General features: G+C 33.4%; 1 protein-coding gene across 5 annotated transcripts in view; it reads left to right on the top strand.

The window, feature by feature from the left end:
- The window catches only part of moody (G-protein coupled receptor moody), a 485,897-nt gene extending 463,706 nt beyond the window's left edge, over nucleotides 1-22,191 (top strand). For all 5 annotated transcript variants that reach the window (XM_069817640.1, XM_069817631.1, XM_069817660.1 and 2 more), the window contains one exon: nucleotides 16,087-22,191. In XM_069817640.1, coding sequence (XP_069673741.1) covers nucleotides 16,087-16,205 — 119 coding nt within the window. In that variant the 3' untranslated portion in view covers nucleotides 16,206-22,191. The remainder of the gene's footprint in view (nucleotides 1-16,086) is intronic.
- The last annotated feature ends 2,793 nt before the right edge of the window (nucleotides 22,192-24,984 follow it).

Raw genomic sequence — 24,984 nt, 5'->3', positions numbered from 1 at the left:
AGTTATAAATAAAATGGTATGAAAAACTTCGATATATAGTTATTATTGCTAATTAATAATTATTCAATATTTGATTTACCACATATATAATAATATGATAGGTCCATTCGTAGTGTTCCGCCTATATACTGCGACAATGTAGAAATGTTTTACAAAATATTATTGATATAGCAGTAGATTAATAACAATATTAGTACAGAGATAACGCCACAGAAAATATAATAAAACGAATAATCATGCTGCACAACTGTTACAGACGTAAAGATTGATACACTAATTATTAGAGATTATTATTATTATTATTATTATTATTATTATTATTATTATTATTATTATTATTATTATTATTATTATTACTAGAAAACTTGATACAGTTCCTGCATTATCGTGATTGTGTTCTCCGTTTATAATAATTACATTTACATCCAATAACATCTATCATATGTGGCAAAAACAAAATCACTCCTGGGGGGGGGGGAACATTTACCTATAACATTTATATTACATTTTAAAGTCAGTTTTATAGTTGTACTATGGAGAGGTTAGTTAAACAATGCAAAGGTTTGAAATGATAAACATCTATGATGTTACTACACAGTTCATCACTGTAACAAGAACGCATGTCTAACGCTCGGCCGTTCGAGGATTTATCGCTCGTGACAATTTTACCCATCATGCATGTGCGCTACCTATCGGATTATGCTATGAACTACTTGGCGCTCGAGCGAAAACGTCCGATGCAGACCTCTGGTGCCTATGCATGTTGCGGAAAAATGGTACATGCTAGAGAAAATCTGAGCTTAATTTTGGATTCAGCACCCCAAGAAACTATAAACGTAGCATAAATTTTTAGAAAAAATTTTATGACCCTTAATTTTGCAGGTCTGGATAACTGTTACTCCATATTATTGTTGCATAGACCCCGAGTAGCCACATATAAGAAATGCTATTCTTCTATCAATTTAAGAGTCTAAAATTTGTCTGAAGGCGTTAGCAACCACCTAACATCACGGTTGATGTGCACGTGTTCTGCACATACTTCATTTGACAAAAGTCAGTTTAAACTTGATGCAGACATAATCTCATTACATCAGATTCTAACGTTGTCTCAGTCATTATGCTCATCTGTCACGAAGCACCTCAAGTCGAGGGGGTGGGCGGGGATGCATCCTACTTAACAGTGCTAATGCGCAACCCTACAACTCCTCTTAGTGTCGCTTCCTCGAATCAAGTGCCTTCAAAGTGTTTTCTTACACCGAGGAGCGGGGTCGTAAATTCACTAGTTAGCTAACAGCTAGGGTTAGAATGAGAGGGTTGAAACTCACGAGGGGATGAATTGGAACATGGAGTAAAGACTTGTAGAGTTATCCTCTTAACCTCCCAGACTAAGAGATGGATTTACAAGCCGGTTTTATAGAATAGTCTGCAAGACGTGTTAAGCAATACTATAGACCCCAGCTACTCATCCCTTTACTAGAATAGGGGTTGGAACATCGATAGTATGCTTCATTATGCCCCCTAACGGACTGCGGATAACTTCGGCTATAAGACAGAATTAGAGCTTATTCGCGTTTAAAGGATATGCTCGCATGTTCGTGGCAGACAATGCAGACTTATTTAAACACATCATGTTCTATCACGTCTTATGTAAGTTAACCGGTGTTAGGAACGTCAACTAATGATTTTAATACGTCAAGAGTATGCAGTTTGTTCCGTCGTTATTTTCAGTGAGAGATTTTAATAACTTCTTCATTCTGGTTGTTCATGTGTCCCACCTTTCCCCCTCAACTTCCCTTTCGCACGTACACACGAATATAAACGATGCACTGTCATCCAATATGGTGTAATCGGAAGTGGAGGAACAACAAAATTTACGCTTTCTTCACTGATATTGCTTCAAAAACGGATAATTAAAACTTTGCTTAATGAAATCGAATGATTATCCAACAAATTAGATTTAATCTGATTTAATTGTTTTTTAATTGAACAAGTAGGCCTATATACTATAAATATATATTATTGAACTGTCATAAAAAGTAGTCAAAAATATAAAGAAGGGCTGCATGTTCATTTCACCAGAAAAAATTTGACATATCCTTTATCTGAACCTAAATGTTATACAATCACGAACCAAATCACAACCAGTGTTACGGGCCAAGATTATACAACTCGATATTAATACTAAATTTAGACTTAAGTATTTTCATTTTGATAAATTTAACAATAAAATTAATATTCAATTCTTTTTTTTTCCTTATTGTCAATATATTCGTTCGTTCTTTTGTTCGTTCATTCATTCAACTTATATTTTATTCTTGATTCGATTTTCTTAATTTTTAAATTTGTAATTTCTGTTTTGTGATTATCACATTAAATGTTGTAATTTTATTGAATTTTTGTTATATTGTAATTTTAGCATAAAATTGTTATTTATAGAAGCTTCCCCGAACACGAGCTTATGTCCGTGGTTAGCACGCCTGGCAGCGAAACCAGGTGACCTGGGTTCGATTCCCGGTAGGAGCAAGCTGCCTGGTTGAGGTTTTTTCCCGGGTTTTCCCTCAACCCAATATGAGCAAATGCTGGGTAACTTTCGGTGCTGGACCCCGGACTCATTTCATCGGCATTACCACCTTCACCTCATTCAGACGCTAAATAACCTAAGCTGTTGATAAAGCGTCGTAAAATAACCTACTAAAAAAAGAAAACACGAGCTTGTTAGACCGGTAAGCGCTATTTTATCCTGTGCATTAATTTTGAATTAGGTATATAGCAATAAATACAATACAAATACACTCCTAAACTGTACATATATATTAGATGGATTTATAACTAGCGACAGTAGACGTTACCCAAGTACTAATGCAATGTAACATGATACCACAGTCTAGTATATACAGTCAGGAAGCTTTAGTTGTGAGGGTGCTAGGAACAATAGACTGTGCCGTTACTATTTCGCATTGTCTGTAATAAGGCGATTCTAGCGATCCTAGTGATTAGCAACTATCTATGGATGCATATTTACTACGTATTGAGCTTCGTGACTGTATATACTAGACCAGGCCTGCACAAGGTTTGCGCTCTCCGAGCCGGCTCACAGCTCATGAGCGGAATGCAGATATTAGCTGCGCTCTGTATAAGGGTGGACTGGAAGGGGTGGATCTCGTACAAAATGTATACAGAAGGAAGTACTATTACGAGTGCTTATGAAATGAATTCCCGTTCAGTGTTTGCAAAACTATCTTAGACTATTATTAATTAATAAAGAAATATTTATTTTACAGAAGTAATAGAAATTCTATAGCTACTTAAATGTGCAGTATCATTTTGTTATATTTTTATTTATCAGTACGTCAAAACGAGGTTTTACGCTATTGGCAGCTGAAAGGAACAATAGCCTACTGATCATAATGAAACATCAGTTACAGATGTTCGATGTCTGCCTTTATTAAAGTTGATTATAGAAAACAGTTGCTCACAAATATAATGTTGAGCCAAACATAGCAATCATTTTCACAGCCAGCCTGTGTAGTCATGGATATTATTACTAATGTTTAGTCTTGTAAAACTCAACCAGGCTAGTAGTATTATTCAAACGATCTTTAGATCTTAGGTCACATTGAAGATCAATAAGTTCGAGCTTTAATCGTTAAATGTTAAATGTTATGTTCCGTCTTTTAGATTCCTCCGTACTGTACTGTAGCAGTAGGTAAGCAACGTGAAACAGTTACTGAGAATAGGCCTACACACTGCCCTCCACTAGATAACTGAGTGGTCGTTTCCCTCTCCTCTACCTATACCAAGTCTATGTCATTCTCTTGCATATCTTCCTCTCAGTTTCGGCGAGCGATAAACACCGCTCTCCCGCTCCGAAGGAGCGCGCGCGCTCGTTGAGCGCTGTTTGTGCAGGCCTGTACTAGACTGTGATGATACGCTATTTTTAAACAATTTCTTGTATCCGATTCTCAATCTGCTTCACTCTTCAAGTTACGGCCTGAAGAGAAAGATTCTGACCTTAATGCCCAACTCAAACCAAAGAATCTTACTTATAAAATCGATCACCTTCTTGAACAGTTCTATCATTCCGGTCTGCTACTTCCTTCCTATCATCTCGAGCTCAGTTCTGTTAAAATGATTGAATGATTTGTCCGACTGTAAAAAATTAGGTTGCAGCAAACAATATCACATTTAAAATGGAAGCCGTCATTCGGTTAACAAATCAAAATCCATTAATAGCTGAATACTGGCAGCAATTCTGCAGAAATGTGAGAGAAGTTGAGTTAAGTAGATGTATGATAGAGAAATAGTATTTGTTAGATGTTGGCCAAGAAAATATTTTGATCCATGTGGGTGATGATATTAGTGGCAGTAGTAAAAGTGGTGATGGTGATGGTGATGGTGATGGTGATGATGATGATGATGATGATGATGATGATGATGATGATGATGATGATGATGTGGTGGAAGAGGAGGTGGTAGAATGGGGAAAAAGAACATGCAGGTGAAATATACTGTACATGAATATTGCTGGAATCTCCACTTTAGATTAATTTTGGTTCCAGTTAACTGGTAGACTTCATACAGCATTTTGTAAAAGCCACAATCGCAGTCCACAAATTAAGATTTATATAGGGGTATCTTATGCGAAGTTTTACCGTTAGATGGCAGGAGCTTTCCATGCGACACAGGGCTATATTATGTCAGATGCTAGTTCATTATGTTCTCCCGCTTGTTGGTTTTTTGTGCGTGTTAAAATTATATTTATAATTATTTTGTATAACCTAGTATAATTTAATATAATTCAGTATTTCTTACCTCATAATCTAATTTAATTTACAATAAATAATAGCGTAAACTTGTATAATAGGCTACTGAGAGATGGATGTGGAAATCTGCAGTATGCAGAATATATCTACGGGTAAATTGAATGTTCATGAACTTAAACGAGAACTTTGAGAACGAAGTGCACAGATAAGTATTGTAAGTAGGTTCCGTACGTGTTAAACAGGATATGCAGCCACCAATGTCTTTTTTTTTTATAAGAAAGGGACTATGGGACTTGAATTTCTCGTACTTATTTTTTCTAATTGCAGAAAGAACAAATTAAATTTTTAATAGGATGATACAATATGATCGCAGTAGTATCACGATTATTCGTGCGTTTTGTAAGTTAAGGGCATGCAGTTTTGAATACTGTGTATGATGATTTTGAAAATTTGAAGTTAAAACATGGTTTCAATAAGTTACATTGACTATATTATTTATAGACCTATATTTTTTTCACTACGGATCGTCCTAGATAATAAACATCCCATTTCATCGAGAGTTTACTCTAGTCCAAGTATCGGTATCGTTCCATTGTAAAATGGTCGTAAACTTCGAGGACTACTACAAATACTGCATACAATCTAAGCTAACATAGCTGCTGTCGAGGTTGTATATGTTTTTCTTTCTTTCTTTTTTCTTTTCCCTCTTCCAAAATGAAACTGTAGCCAGCCAGCAATTCCTTATTTGAAGCCGTTCTTTTTGTTTAATATGCTCAATTTAATTAGTTATATTGTTTAAGGTTGAAAGCATATAGTCAGAATCTTTCTGGACTTGATTGAAGGCAAAAAACTTTCCCTGGTTTTTACATATAGGAAAACAACAAAAATTTGGCATTTTTTAGTTATTTTTAAGAGTATTTAATATACTAATACACTGCGTAAATCCTCAATGTTTATATATTGGAAAACAAATGCACACGCAAAGCGCATCCTTCAAAGTACACGCGCGCTATCTGTTGGTGCTAGTTCAGAATATCCCTATTGTAACTTGAGCGTGTTGTTCGATGCTGACACAGCCCATGGCTTACAAGCTAACATTCTGATGGGGCATATTAAAAAAAGTTAAATATTTTTCTTCCACCATGTTAATAATGTGAAAAGAAATGCTTATACAAATTTTGGCCACTCGACTGCAATTACGAGGCCGTCCAGAAAGTGATTTTCCTTGGGGCCGGTTACACAAAAAAAAGCATAATTGCATGGAAAATTATATCGAAACAAATGCAGCAATTGTTGCGCTATTTGTCAACATATCCTCCACTGAAATTGAGACATTTGTCATACCATGGAATCAATTTTTGTGCCTTAGAAGTCAACTGCCTGGGATAGGAATTAGCGTTCGACAGCGTCTGTCGATCCCACAATATGACAAATGTCTCAATTCGGGTGGGGAATATGTTAAAAAAATATCTCAACACTTGCTATATCTGATCCAATACATTTTTCCAATGAAATTGTTTTTTTTTCTGTTAACGGCCCCTGGCGAACTTATTTTTTTACGGCCCTCGTAATTGCGGTCGAGTAGCCAAAATTTGTATAAGCACTTGTTTTGACTTTGTTAACATGGCGAAAGAAAAAAATTAACTTTTTTATCTGCCCTATCAGAACGTTTGCTTGCTAGTTGTGCATCTCCCCTCCAACAGCCACCACTCTCCTCTTTCGTGCAGTCTGACAGTCACGACATAATAAAAAACTGTACCCTATATCATCGGTGGAAGTATGCAGTTTTTCCCATTCAATTTCGTAACGTAAATGCGTTGAAAGGATGTCTGTACATATATAAATGGTGATGATCAGACATCGGATTCTAGGGCAAATGCCTATTTTGTTTCTTTAGGAGAAAAGTAAAAATAATTATTAATATTTGTGTTTCATGGAAATTGAAAGGTATTCAAAGAGTTTTATAGTGCCCTAAAACGGTTATTAGAGCCTAATTTGTTAGTATTCGCCTAAAAATGCCTAACTCACTGTAAAGTTTCGCATTTTACTCTTACTTTTTATAATTTATACATGCATTCACTGCGAAATTTAAGGCATTTAAAAAGTGGAAAGTTTGCTTCACACCGGCCATGAAACCATTGATAAAGGAAACAAAATGTTTTGAATCTCACGACACTCGCAATAGATTTCACCGAATTTAACACGTTTGGAGGCATAAATGCCGACAAAGAACCAACCTTAGTTTTGAAGCAGGCAACAATCACAACGTGTGCTGCTACCGATTCAGAGATATACTATACTATAAAAATGACTGTTTTCGGTCTGAAACCGATTAGCTGTACTGCCCTTCAGAGTGTCATAAAATCACAATTTTTGGAGAAAGAGTATTTTTTAAATATTTACGAAAAGTCGTAAAACTGCGAATTAGTAGGGTAAACCGTTACAAAATATTTAAAAGAATGGCCCTCCTAGTGTTAACTCTACCAGGAAATGCAACAATAAGTGGAACTTTGTATTTTTGTCCAATTGAATCTTAATAACAACGGTTCATTTGAATGCTCGTTAACAATTGCTCTTTCCCTCACCTTATTTGTGTTGAGAAGTTTTGAGCGGCAGGATGTTTTCCTGTGAAGTTTAACGCGATAATGCCGAAAAATATAAGTGCAAAATCTACATTGATCCGGCAATGGCTAACAGAATATTCAGAATACACTTATGATGGAAAAATAATATTCTGCAAGATTTGTAGCAAACAGGTATGTAACAATAGTTGAAATATATAAATTCTATTAATTTTAATGAGTAGGCCTATAATATTTATACATTGACTGAGCTATCCTGAGGTATAATTCTTTTTAAGACCACTACACTTTAACCTTTTAAATTCCGATAGTTAAAGTATTTGCAGGTCATTAAAATTTTGATTGTTCGAACCCACTAACTTTGTGATAGAAATACGGCAATACAACAATTAGGATTTTATTTTAATTCAGTTTACTTTACATTTTTAGATTTCGCAAGAAAAGAAGTGCCACCTAAAGCAGCATGTGCAAGGAGCGGCTCATAAGGCTAAAGCTCAGCAGAAAAATCAACTGCAACAAACTTTACTAACACAGCCTACTTCATCCAATCTCAGCAGCAATTTCTATGCTGATTTAACCAGAGCGTTTGTTGCTGCTAACATTCCCTGGAATGCAATTGAAAATCCGGTTTTAAGACAGTTTTTACAAAAATACTGCAAACAAAATATCCCATCTGAGTCGACCCTAAGAAAAAATTACTTAGACAGAATATACAATGAAACTTTAGCTTCCATTCGGGAGGATATAGGTGATTCTTACATATGGGTCTCTGTGGATGAAACCTCAGATCCTATGAATAGGTATATAGCAAATATGGTAGTAGGAAAACTTAGTCCTGATGGACCTTCGATTCCACACCTCGTATGTGTTAAGGAACTTTCGAAAGTGAATAGCCAAGCCATTGCGTATTTTGTAAATAAAGGCCTCCAGTCTTTATACTCAGGTAATATAGACGATTCTAAAGTTCTGTTGTTTTGTACTGATGCTGCCTCATACATGGTTGCTGCAGCTCCACTTCTTATAACATTTTATCCTAACCTCACGCATGTAACCTGTCTAGCACATGGCCTTCACAGGGTTTCTGAAACAATCCGGAATGAATTTCCTTTTGTCAATTCGTTTATTTCTAACACAAAAAAATGTTTTTGTAAAGCCCCATCCAGGATTTCAATATTCAGAGAGAACTTTCCAGATATCCCACTCCCACCTCAGCCGGTTGTTACACGATGGGGAACCTGGATTCAGTCAGTGGTGTATTATTCTAAGTATTTTAAAGAAGTGGTCACAGCTATTGATAAATTACCTGAAACTGATAGTGCAGCGTGTGTGAAAGCAGTGAAAGATTGTCTGAATGACTCACGAGTGAAAAACGATATTGCCTACATAACATCAAACTTTTCTTTCATACCTGCAAGCATTGAACAATTATAACGTGAAAAACAATCTCTTTGTAGCCAAATAGCAATAGTAAAGGAAGCTCAAGTGAACATACATTCTGCTTTGGGCGAAACTGGGAAAAAAGTTAAAAATAAGTGGGACAACGTATTAAATAAGAATGTAGGATTTTCATTGTTGGAAAAAGTATCAAGAGTGATATCGGGGGAAAGTGTAAATGTTCCAGTAAGTATTGATGTTTCTATTGTACCTAATTTAAAATTTGCGCCTCTCACATCAGTTTCGGTTGAAAGAAGTTTTTCTGCTTTCAAAAAGATTCTCAGTGACAAAAGGCAAAGGTTAACTGTGGAGAATTTAGAAAAAATTCTGGTGGTGTATTGTGCAGATAATCATAATAAAGTCTGAGCATGGAACTGAATTTCAATAACTTAAAATGAGTAATCTTGATATCAATAATCATTATTTCATTAGTTTCAATATATTAAATTTGTGCAGCTCTGTTTATAAATATAATATAGTATTCTTTTTTAATGTTTAAACATACTTTTTTGTGCGTATTTTAGTGTATAACTAAAAATTTCAGTGAAAGAAATAAGTATGCTACCTTGATGTGCCTAAAATGCCTATTTTCATTAAAATAGAGCCTAATTTTACAAATTTTGAGCTTATTTTAGGCGCCTAAAACTGCAATTTTTAGTGCCTAAAAATCCGATGTCTAGTGATGATAAAGATTATGTTTTTAGTTATACATCAAGTTTATTTGTTGTCAGGACTCGAAATGGACGTTTTCACGAACCGGAAAGCTCTTATTCTTTTCATGGACATATAGTAGGTAGTGCTGTTGATGGCAACGATAGTGAGATAATGCGAGTATTAGCATAAAATATTTATGTAATAGGCTACACATGAATTAACATAAAAATTTCGGACACATGTCTTCGGAAATTTTCATACCTTCATCATATTTTACACCGATGAAAACCTCGAATGGAAGTCACTTCATTCTGCCGGAAAAAAAAAAGTATAGCCTATATTGAATAAAATGTTAACATCTTTAATAATTTACTTCGACGCGTATAGACCAACGAAAGAAAATGATTTCCTACCCTACATTTAAGACTGGAACCCCTGTGTCGCAGCGTTTTTAAAATGGATACTCAAGTCGCAGTTTAATAAACTAGTAGTAGCCTATGACATCATTAGCTCGATTTGGAGTGACAAAGTGTTGCTGATTTCCGGTCCTATTAATCTCATTAAGGCTGCACTGTTATTCAGAACCTCAACGATACTCAATGCAGAATCAAACATATCAAAGCCACCGGCGTAGCTCAGTCAGATAAGACGTTTGCCTGCCGATCTTTTTTTTTTTTTTTTTTTTTCATTTCACTTATATTCCATAGATCTTACATTAGCAATGAAGCTTTAAGATGTGGAACAAGACAAAATTTTACAAGCTTACAATTACAATTTTTACAAATTTAAAATTTTTTACAATATTTTGGCGAGATGTGGTGAGGAATTGCACTCGGGCACAGGTTCGATCCCCGCTTGAGCTGATTACCTGGTTGGGTTTTTCCGAGGTTTTCCCCAACCGCAAAGCGAATGTCAGGTAATCTATGGCGAATTCTCGGCCTCATCTCGCCATCACCAATCCCATCGATGCTAAATAACCTAGTTGTTGATACAGCGTAGTTAAATAACCAAGTAAAAAACCACCAAAAGCAAATCGCGAGAGTTTATATGAATGCTCTTGGCTAATACAATAAAGCAGTACCGTCAGTGCTGGTGTCAGTATTTTTAACAACTTAATTCATACTTAACTGATAAACGTATTTAAATATTATCTTATCTAATTAATGCCAAATTAAAACGATCCAGAACGGACGATAGCCATTTCTTATGAGACGGAGCGGAAAGGTTCCTGAAACGCCATTGCGGTCAGATGACCGCTACAGTCCACTTCAAGTGAAAAAAATTGATTTAATTGCGTTTCTGTAGTTCAACCATGCTGACTAATGAAATTTTTGTCTGACTGCTGGGTACCCATGAAATGTTTAAAGCCTTGAGATGATGATGATGGAAGCTCACAACGGTAATTATGAAATTTGTTTATTATGACAAAATATATCATAATCAGACTAAATTCCAATGGTATAACCAGGAAAACAGAAAAGAGACGTAATATTGTACGCTGAAAATAAGACGTTAGGAAAAGTTAGGTTCGTTCTCTACAATGTTTTCATATTAATTAATAACATTTCTTTGTGGTAATAACAATTTTTCCACAATAATATCTTAGACATTGTTATTAAATGGGGTAAGCTATCTACACAAACAGTGTATGATAAAACATAATTCTTACCTTTGTGCAGCGACATGTTGAAGCAGCTGGTTTGTCTCAAATCGCTTCGTTATTAATCAAGTCACAAAACTACCCCTAGGTATCACTCAAATTATGAATGTCAATGTACAATACTTAAAAAATAACTCATTAAACTTTTTATTGTCATTTACACAAAATATCCCGAATATTGTATTCACGTCCTAAATCATGATATGTTAACACGACTACAACTCTACTGTACTGCCTATATTCCCATAGGCGGGCTATTGATAGTAAAAAATAATTGAAAGCTTCTACGCGAATGATCAGAGTGTTGTCAAAGTAGAATAACTGCAGGTGAAATATTACATTATTCACATTATCAAAGAATAACTGCAACACGAAAATCTAAAGTATGGGTACTATTTTGCCTATTATAAAATCAGAAGGGAGCGCAAAAAAATAAAGTATTATGTAGGATTGCATTTTATCTCGCCATAATGCTGTCTGTAATATTTTCTTTAGGAAACGTTCGACCTAGCGCACACATACCATGATATAATTTCAGACTCTAATAGGAGGTTAAAAATTCATATCACACACTCTTTCTCTCTGGTTGCACACATAGTAAACGTTTTTTCAGATACGATGTATTCGCATTAAATCACAAAAATATAAATGATTTGGACTTCCCTTATTCTTTTTGTGGTTACGAAAAAATATATTGTCCGTCCTAAGCGCAGTCGAGTGTCACATCTTATCGCCCACCAATACTGCCTGCAGGAATCACGTCTCAAACATACGTGGGAGTGGGACAATTTCTTTATAGCTCAGGGGACGGGAAGTAACATCGTGTGTTGCAAAGATTTAGTGCCTGCCTGCCTGCCCACAACAGGGCGTGGGGAAAGTAGTAGATCTATCAAGGAAGGGCGCCTTTTGGCATAATAAGTATCACCATCGATTTAACATGGCACACAGAAGAACGTTTAGAGTGGCTATAGTCAAGTTTTTGCACATAATTTCTGATAATGCTGAGTTGGTCTTTCTAGAATGACATTAAATAAAGGTGGAGACAGGAACTCAGTGCTCTATATTGTTCACTAGAATGACAAGCAGTCCGTACTTTTTTCTCTCTTCCGTGTAAAACTTTCATTGGGATACATAATTTTGCTTAATTTAAGAGACTGTCTAAATATAAAAATTTAAATTTTACCAGTGGCTTAACTTTTTATAGCCGGGTCCACCAGCAAAAATGATAATCTGGGTCCCTTTCCTTACTGCCATTTTTTTTCTTCATATTTTCATAATTTTATTTTTTACATCTAATTTGAATAAAACAATTTAGCATAGCAAAACACTCAATTATTAAACAAATTTAAGTAAACGGAAATGAAAAAAATGTTTAATGATATAACTACTATTTTACTAAGGCTAGAATTACACAATAATAGGCCTACTTAAGATAAATTTAATGTAAAGCTTAGTTCTAAAAGTTCTTTTCCCCTTCTGCCCTTTTGAGAAGCAAATGACTTAATCAGATCATGTAGATCAAGTCTTTGGGTTTTTCACATTCAATACTTAATACACTGAGAGCACTAAGTCTTTCTTGAGTCATGGTACTGAAACACTGGGCTTTGTTCCATAAAGTAGTTTGTGTTTGACTGCTTGGTCGAAATACTGAGTCTATTTTAGTCAATTTCGAAACATATTTTTCAAGTTTTTTTTTTCTTTTGCGTTTTTCTGCACCACTAAAATGTTCATAATTACCAGGGAAAGGATTTATATGTAAATACATATTTACTTATAAAGCTAATATAATTTATATTTTGCATTATCTTTATGTTTCACAATGTGTAGGGTTGAAAAATCCTACTTTTATTTTCCATATTTTTCCATATTTTAGAGTTTAGTACATATTTTCGTTAATTTCCATATATTTTCCATATTTCATATAAAACAGTCCATATTATATTAGGTTTAACAATAAAACAAAACAAAATTCCATTAACTTTTAAAAATACATTTCAACAATAGAGATTTAAACACATGTTCAGTAATCCCTTTAACATCAGAGTTATTTGAAAATTAGCAGTCCTATCAACAATGGGAAAGTAAGTTACAAAACTGTATTAATTTAATTTAAAATTTTTAACAGACTTCAGTTGTGCAGCTCAACAGTTAAATGCCAGTCAGAGTACACATAGGTTCAGTTTTGTAAATCATACTATAAAGACGGTAAATATGCCAAAAGTACGTCATTCAGTCAATTTAAAATCAAAACTAACAAGTTACATTTCAGAATTTAAAGAAGATGGTTTATCAACTGACAATAAAATATTATTTTGTAATTTGTGTCAGTGTGCAGTATCATCTACACAAAAGTTCCTGGTGCAACAACACATTACAACTAGTAAACATCAGGCCAACAAACAACTAAATTCCAAGCAGAGACAATTGTTTTTAACACAACCAACAACATCGAATGTAAGATCTGAGTTTAACATCGACCTGTGCCGTTCTCTCATCTCTGCTGATATTCCTCTCTACAAACTAAAGAATAAGGTCTTCAGGGAATTCCTTGAAAAATATACTCAACATACAATCCCGGATGAGTCAACACTTAGGAAGACGTATGCTCCATCCATCTACGATGAGACAATACAGAAGATAAGAGATGAAATTAAAGATAGTTCAATTTGGGTTTCCATTGATGAGACTCCCGACAAAGAAGGTAGACTTGTTGGTAATGTAGTTATCGGTTTGTTAAGTGAACAATATTCTGAACGAATTCTTTTACATTGTGATGTTCTAGAAAAGTGCAATAACAAAACTATAGTTAAACTGTTCAACGAAGCTATGGGTATCCTGTGGCCAAAGGGTATTATGTACGATAATGTGTTATTCTTTATTAGCGATGCTGCCCCTTATATGGTCAAAGCTGGACAAGCATTATCTGTTGTATATCCTAAATTGACTCATTTTACTTGTGTGGCGCATGCATTTCATCGTGTGGCAGAAGTGGTCAGAGACAATTTCCCTAAAGTAGATTTGTTGATTTCATCAGTGAAAAAAGTATTTCTCAAAGCTCCCAGTAGAGTTAACGTGTTGAAAGAAATGTACCCTGAAATTCCATTGCCACCAAAGCCAATTTTAACTAGATGGGGTACATGGCTAGAAGCAGTTGAATATTATGCCGAACATATAGACTCTATTAACAATGTTCTCCTTGCATTGGACTCTGAAGATGCAGTCTCAATTGATACTGCGAAAACAGTTACCTGTGACATAAGTGTGAAGAATGACTTAGCTCACATTCAGCATACATTTTCATGCATCATAAAAACGCTCAAAAGTCTCCAAAATAGGCACCTTTCACTATCTGAAAGTTTTGAAATTATAAATAGTACTGTGGAACAACTGAATCGTGGTAGAGGTAAAGTTGCAGATGCAGTAAGAGCTAAGGTGGACACTGTACTTTCAAAAAACCCTGGATATGAAGAACTACAAAAGGTTGTTGCTGTGATGAGTGGTGAATCAACAGTGAAGATTAACTTGGACTTATCCCCAGCAGACATTGTGAAATTGAATTATGTACCAGTTACTTCTTGTGACGTCGAACGCTCTTTTAGTCAGTATAAATCTATCCTCAGAGACAATAGAAGAAGATTCACTTTTCAGCACTTGAAAGAAATGTTTGTAACCTATTGTTATGGTAACAGACAATAAAAATTGTGTTTTGTTGAAACTACATTGGAAGATAAGGTACGTCCATTATATTTTTTGTTTAGTTTGATTAAAATGTACCAATATTTAACGTACATAGTCATTTTTTTATAATTTTAAGTCCATATTTAATTCCATATTTTGGTAAAAATCCATATTTAATTCCATATTTTGGTAAAAATAACTACATATATATTTACATATTTCATATATTTTTAGTCCATATAAATCCGTTCCCTGATAATTACTTTTAAAAGGTTTCATTGTCACAAAACACGAAAAAAATTATGAATTAAATCTGGTAACAACCAGACGTGTTGTTACACAAAACCGTGGTCATTACCAGATTTCCATATGCCAGAGAATAAAAAGAGTGGTGGGCCTTGAACTGTAATTCGAACTCATTTCCAAATATGCATCAGTAACCACTGAAAGTTTTTGGGGCCCCCATTGGCCTCGGCCCCCCCCCCCCACAACACAGGGTCTGCGGGAGTGTAAGTTACGCCACTGAATTTTACTTCTTTTAACAATACTATGAATAAGATTAGTCTACCACGCAGGTGATTTTTTGTGCTTACTATTGTTACTCATTTTCTTCTTCGTCCAGCTTTCTCAAAAAATTAAACTTGTGCGATTCATGAATGATGGGTAAAGTAAAGATTCCTACTAATATTTCGGTTTCATGTACCGTTTCCATTCCACCACAAGAAAGTTAAATTTATTAGCCTATTATTATTTTTTTTTTATTTTATTTTATTTTTTTTTTTTGTGATATGGTACTCCATATTTTCTATAAGACTAAAAACGAGCAGTGGCAGCTCGCCATCATATAAATGAGAAGGTATGGATATAAAAGTTAATTGTGCATCATATCTTAACATGACTTGTAGGTGAGTTCTATGTGGCAAGTCTTCGCTTAAGCGAATTTATCTATTACTTTCTTAGCACAACATTACCTGCGGATACAAACCAAGCAAAGAAGTGACTAAATTTTAACTTTTTGATTCGCACAAGGCTCATTAAAAGGAGTTTAGTTTGCTAGTCTGTATCTAATTACAGTTCTTAAAATACTTTAAATCAAGTATTTATATTCTGCTATCTAATTTCCTATTTATTAACCAATACTCTGAATCAAGCAGGAAGAAAATAGAAAATCAATAGAAAACAAATTCCAATTATCACTATAACTTTGAAAATAATGTATGAATGCTACCCTAATATTTCATTTTCTTTAGTGGATATTTCGTTAATTCTTACGTAATTCCTCCCCACTATTAATGTTATTAAATATCTGTTTCAGATAAATCAAAAGATGGACAGAGCAAAACCATGGTGTCCCAGGTGTCCATTGCAATGTCTCCCATCATGCTGTCACAAAAGAGTGACGAACTTCCAGAGGTGTTTGATGACAATTTGTAGCAATGTATATTTATAAACAAACTATGCCACAGAACAAGACTCAAACTGATTAAGATATTATTCATCTTCATGAGTGTTCAGTGAAGTATGACGTGTTGTGTACAGAAAGTAGAAGAGTAAGTCATTGATACTTGAGTGATTCATAATTAAATTGTACATACGTGTATTAGAGAGGAAAAATCACATGTTAATATACGCATGGACAAATGACAATCTCTAAAGTTCAATTAATTGTTATTATTAGAGCCCGGATATGTATGCAAAATAAACATTTGCAAAGAAATAACCACAAAATCGTATTAAAACATGACATATAAATATGTACCTAAGTGTAGTTCATATAACAGAAATGGCATCAATCCAATGAGTTTAGCTTTTTCTTTGTGTTCTATCTTATTGTAAAGTTTTTCTCTGCTGAAATATACTTTCAGCATGCCATGCGAAATAATACATTGTTATTATTATTCTTTCTTTTTTTTAAGTTTGCTTTTGAATTTCTTTAAAATTCAATTAAAATTGTAGCACCGGATGCTTTTAACAGTGGTACTTCATTCCATAGCCATTTTAAGGTTACGAATGGAACAGTTGTAGATAGAATTACAAACAAGATATTTCAATTTCATCAATAATATTTGAGAAACTGATATGATAGAAGTCAAGTGAATCCAACTTTTATAATTCTTTCTAATTACATTTATCAGATTCCTGTTAAAATTAAACATTAATACATAAACTGAGCAGTCCTAATCATAATTAACTGAAGAGGAAAATTTCAAATTTTATGTAAACATTAACAGTCAAAGCAATAACCTCTGAGGTGTTTGCTCGAAATAAATTCAAGTTTTCTCTGCTGTTGGATGCAAGAAATTAAAATAATATAAAACGTCATTGCTGTAGAATTACTTGTGCATAACGCAGATTGAACATACCTGTTTTTGAAACTCTCCAATTCACTTGGCTAAATTCTTTTTTTTTTTTAATGTTTATGGTCTTTGATTTTTGCTTCTTTTGTCAGTGGAGTTTTAAAGTTCAAGGGGAGAGGATTTTTTTTTTTTACTTTTTTCCTATTTGGTGTAAATATTATTTTTTTTATATGTAGAGAGCTCACAGCTGTAGCAACTCAACCGAATATAAATATTTTGAAAAGAAAATTATTTGGGGACCCAGATTTGAAAAAAAAAAATGTACCCAATACAGGATTTTACTAAAACTGATATATCTCAACCATTTTTAAAGATAAATTCAAAAAATTTTTTTCAAGAAATCCCCAAAGTCTAACAAAACAAATCAGTGAATAAGAAGAATTGTAAAAATTAGCCAACTGCAATATCTGACATCTCAATTTAACCTCGAAATTGTCAAAAAAAAAAAAAAAAAATACTTTTAATTTAGAGAAAAAATCAGATGAAATGCACCAAATGGCAGAGCGCTTACTTTTAAAATACAATAATACAATAATTACTGTTTCAGAACAGAGTTAGAATTCCATTGAGATACTTATACTCTGTGGTGTAGGGGTCAGCATGCTGGGCTCTTACGCAGAGGGTCCGGGTTCGATTCCTGGTCGGGTTGAATTTCCTGGTTGATGTTTTTCAGGGTTTTTCCTCAACCAATAAGGCTAATGCCAGGAAATTCGAGCAACAACATACCTGAATATCACTGGCTTCATTCATCACCAAAATCATATTCATAACAAATCAGTAATACATATACAGTCGCCATCTAGTTCACAACAATAGAACCAGTCTCAACAATAGTACACAGGCCTTCAGATTTCACCCAAAAGATTAACTCGCGATATGACCAGAGATGTTAAAGCGAGTATAAATAACAGAGAGAGAGAAAAAAACGAAATTGCTTATTAAGAGTTCCTTAATGTCATAGACATTAATTGTGAGGACAAATGTTCATTTCAAACTTATTCAATAAAGAATTTTAATGAAATTTCAGCTACTGAATGCCTGTCAGCACATCAATATCTGCGTAACATGTGCAGGTAGAATTTTACTATACTTCCATTCCATCTTCTACTCATACATAACAGAAACAGAAAAGAATAGAGTTTGTCAAAGATACATAAACATAAAATCTTAGTATGATTAATATATTCATATTTTTCTTTGAGTAACAATTGTAGTAAAACAAATGCCACTTTCTTAATAGATCTAAGTTATTAAAAAAAATAAACGATAAATAAATGTTGCATTTCATTATAGAAACAGAAAAATATGAATTTGTATGCAAAATATTTTTTCATACAGATGTGTATATACATGCAAATTAATCAACCAAGGTACAACTGTCAAATATGTTTTCAGATAGCGAAAATATTACAAGCTACGTATATTTTGCATATAAATTTGGGCTCTAATTATAATTATAAGACAAAACTTTATAAGTTTGAAGTGTAAATCAAAATCGAGCAACGAAATAATTTGTTCAGTTGTGTTTAAGTAGAATTATTATTAAAACGGATGTTAGAGATAATTTTTTTGCTTGACCAGTCTCGAATTTATATTGTAATTAAATTATATTGTTATGGAATGATATAGCTTTTAGCAACAGTATTTTTACCATATAAGTAGAGATGTCAATATTACAAATTACTATTTACTTTTTATCTTCATATTTCAATTCTGTTCAGTTCATTAACTTGTAGTTTTTTTAAATTGAACATGCAATAGTTTACTATTAACTTCTTCATCACTGAAGTTGCTGCAATTTCAGTTACAGGGCAATAAATTACCTACAGTTGGATCAAAAATACTTTGTGATCGCCAGCTCATGCATCCTGAGAGCAATGTTGTCATACACTTCACTCTTCTGGCATCAAACAATAACAACGAAACAAATGGATTTAACAATAAATTGAACTATAACAGCACCAATAATAACTATATAACAAAACAGAACAAACTCGTTTACACTAGCTGGGAACTAGTATGCAAAAGCCACACAGCAGAAGAAATACAAATGCGCGAAAAATAGGGCTTGGATCAGCAATGACACTACGTCACAACTCAGGATGGACTATGATTTGCTGTAGGAACTTTCTGTGAATATACTGTTGGTGTCAATCATAAAGTATTTTAATCCAACTGTAATATTCCATGTTTTGGAGACAGAAATATTCAATATAACCCTCTATTATATCTCAACTTGTAAGACATGTGCTATGTATAAATTATTGTATGGTAAATAATGAATTGAGGGGTGCTCTGGAGACAAATACACTCCCACTCCAGTGAGCTCAAAAATTTCGTTTTCTCTGATATTTTAGGTACATTTCAAGTTCTTTACGTCATCTTTTTTTAAGTTTATGATAAATTGAACTTTAAAAACCTGAATTTAAAATGAAGGGATCCCTTCATTTCAGTTATACATAAACAGGGAGAAATAATAATGGTTTTCACCCATACGTAAAAATTTACTTAAAAGCTGCGAACTAACATAAATGATGATGGTTGATGATGGCAATAATAATACCCTAGGAAATGGTCTGAAATCATTAGTAACTACAATATTAAAGGTAGAAGTCAAAGAGTCGCTGAATTTCGTACATTAATATTAAGAAAACAAAAAATATTAGGCAAGTGTTATTAATAGTAAACAAGACAGCATTTCCTACAAGAGTTCGTAAATGGTAGACTACTGTCTACCAGTCTTCTTAATCTAATGCTGAAAACAATAATACAGACAGAAACTTCCCTAATGAGATTAAATTTTTTGTGAAGTATTGTTAAATTAACATGGTCTTTCAAAATATGAACTGTAAGTAATATCTTTAATTTCAGGGAGTTATTTTTTAGATATTTAATACAATTTTGCTCGTTTTTGCTTCCTTTCCGAGATAAAAATTGTTTTATATGAACATTTCACAGTATGTTTTGGGAAAGCCACTCATTTAATTCCCAATATGCCCAGTCAATTTAAGAGAGCAATGTATTATGATAATAAATAATTGAAAAAAAAAAAAAAAACTTTAGTTTTGTCCTTTACATGTCCAGCAATTTGATCCAAACAAATGTAACTTTGTAAAATTCCTTTGCAGAACGAAAAGTTACATTTGTTCTGGTCAAATTTCTGCACATTTAAAGGACAAAACGAAAATTCTTTAAATAATTTATTATTATCATAATACATTGCTCTCTTAAATTGACTGAGCATATTGGGAATTAAATCAATGACTTTCTCAGAACACACTATCAAATGTTTCATGTAAGACATTTTTATTTAGAAAAGGACGCAATAACGAGCAAAATTGTATTAAACTTTTTTGTTTGAAACATCTCAAAGAATAACCCCTTGAAATTAATGAGATTATTTACGATTCGCTCTGTATATGCCATAATATCTCTGATAAAATTTCGAAATTAAAGAAAATACAGTGAAACCCCGATAATACACGCCTGTTTGTTACGCTATCCCGCATTATACGCTCTTTTCATCTGGTCCCTCGATATCTCTATATAAAACCATGTGAAATCCACTGATTAATATGCTCATCATCCCATTTAATACACTCTTCCATCTGCTGAAAATTCTAAAATATCGTACTTTAAAGGATATTGGATTTCTACATTTACCGCTAGTGCCCGCATATTCAAGGATTTGTAGGAGTCTTTGTTTGGTGAATACAATAGAATGGAATGCGACCCTTGAGTACCTGCAAGACTATTGTATTCAAAGCCTGTCCTTCTTGCTGGCAGTTTTAAATTGCATTGTCAGTGAAGACTTGACTGGTGCATTGTGTACAAATGTGAAGTGACTCGTTAGTGCCAACAAGAAAAAGGAGTGAAACAGAAAACTTCATTGATATTGGAGAAATTACAAATTCTCTGTAAACATGATGAAAACACCATTATGAATCAGGAACAGTTGGTGAAATCATTAGGAATCCCTTCTTCAATGCTTAGAACCATAGTGAAAAATCGTGAACTTTTTATTCTGCATAATTACAGTAATTAATCCTTAAATTTCTTCAACAAATGTTTATGCTGATTCATACCTTTCTGTTAAAATTTAAAATATCCAATAATGATCCGCGCTCACTAATATGTGGTCCTGTTTAATACGCTATTTTTATGTGATCCCTTGAAGAGCGTCTTACCGAGGTTTCACTGTATATACATATCACTACCAATGTTTCTTGAAGCACTCAAGCTAACTGCAGAAAGCTTCCATTTTCTTTCTGTTCCGTCAATACTTTCAATACTTAGGTTTCTGTGTTTTCAATATAATACCAGTAACATACATTATTTTATATCATGGAGGTATAATTATAATACTAAATTCGGAGACAATGTAAGATTTTTAGCGTATCAAATTTCAAACAATCAGCTTCACCAATGAAATGTATAGAGTAAAATTACAATAAATTTAAAAAATATTATCAACATTAGGACATGAACAGTTTTATGAACAGCATCCTACTTCAGGTATTATTTTAACATTCCTGCCAGTATCTGAAGACACAGCAGGAGCACATTTTTGTTATCCAATGAATAGAAGTACTATTTTCAAAATTATAACAATTGCTAACATCATTTCATTAACATCAGAACTGCCACCATCATCATCATCATCATCATAAATGGTTCTGTTATTACATGTTTGAAAAACATTTATTTTTTATACCATGTACAACTTTGTAAAATTAATGTGTGTTTGTATTAATATAAATATGTTCATACCTACGTAATCTATGCTACAATAACAGGCCTACCACTTCAGCATATGAACGAACGTTATTGATAGGAATGACTGTATGCAAGGATCATTGACATCTCTACACAGTTAAATAATATAAATAAAATAAAGAAAAACGTGGCTGTACAATAATGCACAAATGATTCTTCCTTAATTTTAATTATTTATAATGTATAATTAATGGTTATTATTCCATTGTATTATAAGAAAAATATATTATAGTTCAGACTATTATACAACAAAGCACTGTTTGTAAAATACATAGTTATAAAACTTATCAATATTAGTATAACCTTAATTTAAGAAATAAATCATTACCCTGTTATTCATTTTCATATCAAGTACAGAGTCTTTTTTTACGCAGTTCTGCCACTGTTAATAATGATGCATCACTGCTGTACATAAGGCTGAATAAAGTCACAGTACATTTACTGTCCGTTACTCAGGAGAAGACAAGGGGCAAGAATGTGACCTTCTTGACTATCGCTGTTGATTATTATAAACATCGCTCAGATAAGCATCCCAGTATCCAGGTTATTACTCGTGCAGGAAACATGAGTAACAATGCATATGGAAATTATAGCTAAGTTGAATAGAAGGAGACCTAATGTTTCCGCTTACTGCAGTACAAATATTGACATGTTGTCGTACGTTATCTGTTCACATCCCTTCCCCCTCAGTCCGCTCTCGTCTTCTCCTGAGTCACCGACAGTAGCTGAAATTGTACAAAAAGTTACAATACTGTGACTATAAGACAATGAGCACTCATTGCAACTGAGAGGGTACCACAACATAAATACTGTACACTATAGAACAGTTTTTACGTTCTCGTATTTTATGGATGATTTTATTTATTAAAAGCAGTGTTTTCTGGAGAAGCTGTAAGGTTATGTCCTCTTGAAAACTATTATAAAATTAATTGATATATTTACAGAAATAGAATATATACTGACAAGAAGTCCAAAAAGATATGTTGTGTGCTTACTGAGGAGAATGGTTTAGGACAGGTGTGGACAAACTATGGCCATGGGCAAAATATGGTTCTCCAATGTGTTGAATCGAGCCCGCAAGATTAATAAATTTTATGCTCGACCGTGCCGAAATGTAGTAATTATACACCTGGTAGCAGTCCTTTAATGCGTGTCATTAAAGTACACCTACTCATTGAAGTACAGGTGTTCAGCCAATGACAAGTCAGCTTTGTACCGTTATAAAACCTCAGCCAATGACAAGTCAGCTTTGTACCGTTATAAAACCGCAAGTATCGATTATTCTCGGATATGCAATCGAAAGAGAATTAGCGAAAAGTCACGGAGGCTGGAAATCCAATACTGTCGCAGAAGGTTATGTTCTGTTGCTATAATAATTAGCGTTAATTGTAAATAATATTCAAATAAATTCAATTTGTCATCTCGTTTTTCAATGTCTAATTTAATTTCAATGTTATATCAAAGTTAATATTTAATTTACTCTGTAGGTTCTTATAGGCTATCAAGGTCAATGTGGACATCTGTTCCTCGGAAAAAATCAATACTTTCGCGTCTGCGCACATCTCACAATTTACGAGATATTGCTCAAGGTCAGTTAGATACAAATAAAATGAATAATTTCAAGTTAGAAATATGGTCGAGCATAAAAAGTCGTATGAAACTCGCCTATAATGGTAATTAAGATGCTCGTATGTTTCATAAACATCCATACTCGCTTCTTAATTACTATCATTATAGGCTCGTTGCATAATGTACTATTATATTTTCAATTGATTCTTTTTTGAAAATGTAAAAGTATGCGAATATTAGTAAAAAATTGGCAAGATGCATTGACAATCATCATCATCATCATTATCATTATTATTATTATTATTATTATTATTATTATTATTAAGATCCAAAGTTAATGGTAAATTAAGGACAAATTTTATCCTTTACTCTATGTAAAAAAAAAAAATACCACAATGTAGGGAAGGTTAACCCTCACTCCTTGAAGTATTGCTTGCATTCCAATGGTACTTGCAGCTCGGTGGTCGAGTTTCATTATGTTTCCACTCTGATACTCCTTCTCTTGAACTATTCCATTTACAGCACAATAGATCTTTAATGCTATTGCAGAATTTAGAATACTTAATAGGCTTATAAATCCTACTAAAATGACCTGAAGCAATTCTGTGACCGGGAGGAAAAAGATCTTAAGTAAAAATTTTAACTTTTCAGGAGAGCAGTAGAAAGATTGAAATTGGTGTCAATTATAGAGTCTTTTTAATTAATAGGTTTTTCTTGGATATTATTTGTTTATATTTCTTATAAAATAGGTAATGTCGCTCATTTAACAATTTTCTTGATTATTTCCAAAAATAGCCGCACTTAAGCCCTTTTAAGATTAGAATCCAAACTGAGTAGAAGAGACTATTTAAACATAAGAACTTTTTCATGTCTACATAAATGAGAAATGTAAATTATTAGGAATGCAAAATGGGTCTTAAATAATTATAGGACTGTTTACCTTGGTGCTTAAAGTTTTAAAAGGAAAGGGCATCGGTATGTGATAAAATGACTAAAATACAAGTTAGACCTTTTTCATAGGGAAGCATGACAAGAAAACATGTGATGGTTTGTAAGGAATAAAGTAATAAATATTCTTAAGTCCTTTATTCTGTGTGTGCTCGATTCCAAAAGTACTTAGGACATTTGGTAACGCTCTATAAATCCAGTCAGAAGTCTTATTTGACTTTAGCCGTTTTACCAGATTGTAGAGAATTGTTTCCGCTTTCAGAATATATAAAAATCTCATTTTCACAAAAAATTGCCTTAAGACCTTTTTCCTCCCGGGCACAGAATTAATAAACTAGAAACACAGGATAAATTTACCGACTTTTTTTTTACTCTTTATAGCCTTTGTGTTAACTTTAAAATGCCGTTCAACAGTACACCTGCACAGGCAGAATCAGCTGCCCCTTATAATTCTAGATGATATGCCAATCCATTAAGAAGGAAATGATATTCCTCTGCTTGCCTCTTATACCAATTTCATGCCATAAGAATAAAACCATTCCAAAAACATGTCACTATTTCAC

This window comes from Periplaneta americana, chromosome 2 (genome assembly GCF_040183065.1).
Source record: "Periplaneta americana isolate PAMFEO1 chromosome 2, P.americana_PAMFEO1_priV1, whole genome shotgun sequence".
Taxonomy (NCBI): Eukaryota; Metazoa; Arthropoda; class Insecta; order Blattodea; family Blattidae; genus Periplaneta; species Periplaneta americana.
This window is presented reverse-complemented; position numbering and strand designations above follow the sequence as displayed.